General features: G+C 37.4%; 2 protein-coding genes across 3 annotated transcripts in view; both read right to left on the bottom strand.

The window, feature by feature from the left end:
• LOC113820865 (SET and MYND domain-containing protein 4) overlaps nucleotides 1-5,000 on the bottom strand; it is a 271,966-nt gene that overhangs the window by 259,987 nt on the left and 6,979 nt on the right. The window lies entirely within an intron of this gene.
• PolrMT (mitochondrial RNA polymerase) overlaps nucleotides 1-5,000 on the bottom strand; it is a 27,660-nt gene that overhangs the window by 15,891 nt on the left and 6,769 nt on the right. For both annotated transcript variants that reach the window (XM_070123068.1, XM_027381301.2), the window contains exons 2-7: nucleotides 4,367-4,477; nucleotides 3,164-4,104; nucleotides 2,635-2,766; nucleotides 1,864-2,028; nucleotides 559-735; nucleotides 253-393 (exon numbers count right to left, since the gene is read on the bottom strand). In XM_070123068.1, coding sequence (XP_069979169.1) covers nucleotides 253-393; nucleotides 559-735; nucleotides 1,864-2,028; nucleotides 2,635-2,766; nucleotides 3,164-3,718 — 1,170 coding nt within the window. In that variant the 5' untranslated portion in view covers nucleotides 3,719-4,104; nucleotides 4,367-4,477. The remainder of the gene's footprint in view (nucleotides 1-252; nucleotides 394-558; nucleotides 736-1,863; nucleotides 2,029-2,634; nucleotides 2,767-3,163; nucleotides 4,105-4,366; nucleotides 4,478-5,000) is intronic.

The raw sequence follows: 5,000 nt of genomic DNA, 5'->3' as shown, positions 1-5,000 counted from the left end.
GCCTCTGAGAGAAAGAAAGAAATCTGCATGCTACTTTGCTCCAATTTACAAAGTTTTCTGAATATCATGCACATCTTCATAAAGTCCCAATTAAAGTGCACTTTTGACAAATGAAAGCAGGACACACATCTTTATAGGCAACATAAGTAAACATCTTAAACCCTTCTATCCACTCCTTCATATATCTCCAAAATGAGAGACAAGAGGTGAAGGACTCATTAGAATGAGAGATTGAAACAGTCTCACACGTACATGGAAGTGAACTTCATCTGTCACATCTTTGTTCTGGATGCTCTCAATGGTGATCTCACTGCTGAGCTCGCATGCAAACTGCTCCTCTGCCCACTTATGAAGAGAGCTGCTTGTGGCCAGGTCACGAGCTGGTGATGGCACCTGAAGGGAGGGAGGTCATTGGGTATCAAGGGCATTCTTAGAATGATTGTGATATCTTTTTTGTAAAAGGTTTCTGTGGAATATTCTTCTACGATTTTCTAAAGTATATACATTACATGTAAATGCTTACATAAAAAAAAAATAATAATAAATAAAAAGATTTACCTGGTTAGAGAACATGTCATTATTGAGGAAGCTGACAAGGTTACAGGCATAGTGCACCGGAGTGGGCCTCTGCTGGGGCTTGAATGAGGGGGACACACGCTGGACAGCTCTCAGAGCGCACTCATATCCATCCCGTATAAAATCTACATCACTGAACACCTGTTGAAGCTTTATACCCTGGATTGGAAAGATAATGTAGTTAGTAAGAATGGTCAGAGAAACTATGCTAATTGTAATAATAATGATAATAATAGTAATACACATACATAATGTTTTCTGCATGTGCCAAAAGAGTTAATACTTTAGCAATACTTATTCCAAATCTCTAGTGGACATGCACAATGGCTACATACAGGATCAAACTTTAATAAACCTTTTGACCATCATTATCCCATTAATGCCGGTATATTTTGAAGCTGAAAATAAAAGATTCTGGGTGGCTACAAAATCGGCGGGCGGAACTTCCCCGGAGTCTGTCCGCCTGCCCGCCTGCCAACCTGGCCCCCGCGGCCCGCTGCTGCGTCAGAGCATGAACCCTGATACAGCGTCACACTGGCGGGAGGCCTGGCACTGTTTATTTTTTTGGGTGTCTCATGTGTGGGACACCCATCGTTATTGGGTTAACTTTTAAATTTAAATCTTAATCCTGTACACATGCAGACAGAACTAGTTAATCCTATCAATCAGGTGTAAATGTAATGTCAACATCATCAATTCTATGGAAAATATAGAGCTGAGTTCCTATTAATCTTTATTAGCAATAATAAAACAAGTTTTGCCTTGGTCATGTCAAAAATCTACAGTACATATCCAGTATATATTCTGGTAAGTTGTGGAATATTTTTATTGCAGATAAAACTCTCAACAGTTAAAAGGAAAACAAAAAGAAAATCCCCCTGAAAATTCCAGGACTTAGAGACCACAGACCATGTTCAGATAACATTCCCATCTTGTGCACTTTATCAAATTCAAAGCACAAACATCCTGATTCTATAGAGGAGAGTGACTGCAAAAAAAACTGTTATCATGATCCATGCCAGCAAAATCTGGAAGAAGATGCCGTGCAATATATGGTATTATATGGTATTAACTTTTGTAACCTGTATATAGGATGCCTATAAATAACAGTTCTTATAAGAATCAAGTACACACCTTTTTGAGAAGAAATGAACATTTACATCCCTCCTCACCACTATCTGATATTAACTATTGATTTTATTGCTAAAATTAATGAGAATAACAACAACAGTAATAACAAACCAACCACATCAGTAACAAAACCATTGCTTAAACACCAATCCTCACCTCTCGCATCATGCTGGTAAGGACCCCCTGGATATTCCTAGTGTTGTTAAAGGACTCTAATTGTCGTCCCAGGCAGCTGAGAAGGGCACCATACACTGCCTGATCTGCTGGGATCTTCTCCTCCTGCATGCACCTTAACAGCTCCTCCATCTTGTTGAAATTACCCTAAGAGAGAAAAGATGAGGGAGCATAAGAAGGAGAAAGACTCAGAATGTGAGTGTGACAGAACATGAAAGGTGTTGTTGGGTGTTTTGAAATTTCTTTGTCCATTCTTAAAACGATCTCTCTCCACTTGCCCCATTTTCCTGTTTACTTATCATGGATATGATATTTTTTTCTTGATTACTCTTTGGTTAGAAAGACTCTGACATTGTTGTCTTCAGTTAATTTTTCTTCTCATTCCTATCTCCTTTTTCCAAAAAAATCCTTTTTTTTTGTTCATCCCTAGAGTTCTGTTTTCTCTATTCACCATTCACTTTGTTAGAGTGATCTTTCTCATTCAGGTCTTCTCTGTTAGGGCCACTTTTTCTGCATTCCCTTTATAACCAATTCCCTTCTACAGCTTTAATAGCAAAATAGTATCAAAATATAAGTTGGGCACACTGTCCTTGTAAACTACATATAACGAATATAATAGCTGAACGAAAATCTTAAAAAACTGTAGAAAATAACCAGATAATCTTACCATGGCTACCCCCCCTTTTCCCACTCCTATTCCATCCCTCCTTACAATCTTTTTACCCTCCTTTTCTATTCCAAACTCTAACCCACCTTCTCAGCATGTCCCTGTAGCAATATACGGAAGGGCCCTATGGAGGAGACCCTCATGCCGTTGGTGTACTTGGAGAGGCGGCGGTAATAAAGCAGTGTGTGTGTCGCGCGGTTTAGCATTCCCACATTAATCTGCAATGAGAATAATAATTGCAACAATAAATATTAATGATAATGATAATAATGATGATAATAATAATAATAATAATAATAATAATAATAATAATAATAATAATAATGATAATAGAAAAAAATAACAAAAAATTACAAAAATAACAACAATAATAATAATAGAAAAAATAATAAAAAATTATAAAAATAACAATAATAATAATAATAGAAAGATCATACTAATACAAAAATTACCAACAGAATATTAGCACTAATAACACTAATAAAATAATAATAATAGTAAATGATAGTACTAATATTAATATTAATACTAATAATGTCACTAATAATAACAACAATAATAATAATAACAATAATAACAATGAGGATGATTACAAAAGGCCTCTGAGATACTCACACACACACTAAGATACGACTCCAAGGACTGATTGAAGCTGATCTCACGTCCTCTTCTCTTGATTTCCTCTATGCGCTTTCTGGCTTCCTCATCCTGCTTCTTCTTCTTTTGCTTCTTGCTCTTCTTAACATTCCCATCTACCCCAGGACTACCTTCTGCTGCAGGAACCAACCCTTCTTCAGTGCTGCATAGGTCCTCAGTCTGTGCTGCAGACACCTCTTCCCTTGTCAATTTCTTGTACGAGTCCCGGTCTATGAACATGTCATCCTCCTCTGGGGTCTGCTCATTGTTCAAAATGGTCGTGTTTGTCTCTGTCATTACTGCTCCCTTCTGGGCCTTGCTCTTCTTTGCCCCTGATGTGGGCTTCTTCTTGCTGGAGGTAACTTTTCCTATTTTCTTCTTGTTATTACTACTCTTCTTATCTCCTGCCCCACTCTTTTTTGGGTTGTTTTGAGCACCTCCCTTTTCCGCTACATCCTCCGGCTCTACACTCAGTGGTTGCAGGGAGGTCAAGCCAGAAGATGGGTGTGATGACAGGAGGGAGGACAGATCCATCTCAGAAAGTCCAAGCACTTCCTCCACCTCCAGCCGACTTCTTTCACACACCAGTTCCTCATCTACTGCACCGTCCCTAAGCCTATTATCACATGTTTCAAATGCACCAGATGCAAAGCTCTCGTCATAGGTGTGCGTAACACCTTCATTCCATCTTACTGCTTCACAAATGCTGGGATATCGCAGGGACTTTTCTAGATGGGAATTTATTAAGTCACTGAATTTATCAAGAGACACTTCCTCAAAAAGGTTTCCATCTGAATGGCTACCTAGCTTAGGCTCTGTCACTATGGTTGCTGTTGAAACACTACCCAGAGTCTGCTCCAAGGACAAGCTATTGAGGCGGGTAACCTTTGTGCGCTGCTCGGACACACATTCATCTTTAACTGTCCAGGAGAAACAAAGGGCCTATAAAAACACTAGCTAATCATTAGACACTCTATGATAAGCATAATTTCATTTTAGAATATATTCTATGCTATGAGTAAAACTGAATTCATTGAAAACAATGTTACTGTTCAAACAGTAATGAGAATTTTATAACATGGAATAATTTCTTGCGCATCAGGAAATTCCCATTTTCCTTCCCTTACACAAATCCAATAAAACTTCATGTATGTAAAATGGTAAACAGTTCTACGCCATTACCTTGGATGATGTCAATAGTTGAAGCCTTTTTGGACCGTCTCTTCGGCTGGCGAGATTGTGGCACTTGTGTGGATGTCTGTGTTGACTGGTAGCGCACATTTCCCCTTGTGACTGAGATATGAAAAAAAAAACATTACTTACATGAAAAAATTATATAAATATTAACAATATTCTGTAATTGCTGATAATAATACCAAAACCAATACTATTGCTACCAAAAACAATACTGATTTCAATATCATTTTCATAAAAAAAAAAAAAAAGGTTAATCTAGAGGATATGGAATTTTAGTAAACAAACATGAAATGCTACTAAAATAGAACAACTTGCAAACTAATCGAAGAAGTCAAATTTAACGCCCGGAAAGACATAATTAAATCATAATATCAGAATAAAGTTCCTTTCTTTGCTTATTGGCTAAGTCAATGTAAACAAACCATGTAACTCAGAAGATGGCATTCAAGAAAGTATTACATGTGCTACCATCTATCGTCTGATAGACATTTGGGTATAATTTCACGTTGATTTTCGATATCTACTCCCCAAACGATTTAAAGTGCCATTATATTCATTCATTTGACTAATTTCTCTAATCTAATCACATTTTGTGCTCTTCAAAATTTGGAGTGATGTC

The sequence above is a fragment of the Penaeus vannamei genome, chromosome 6, assembly GCF_042767895.1.
Source record: "Penaeus vannamei isolate JL-2024 chromosome 6, ASM4276789v1, whole genome shotgun sequence".
NCBI classification, from domain to species: Eukaryota; Metazoa; Arthropoda; class Malacostraca; order Decapoda; family Penaeidae; genus Penaeus; species Penaeus vannamei.
The sequence above is the reverse complement of the archived record's forward strand: the minus strand, read 5'-3'. Positions and strand labels throughout refer to the sequence as shown.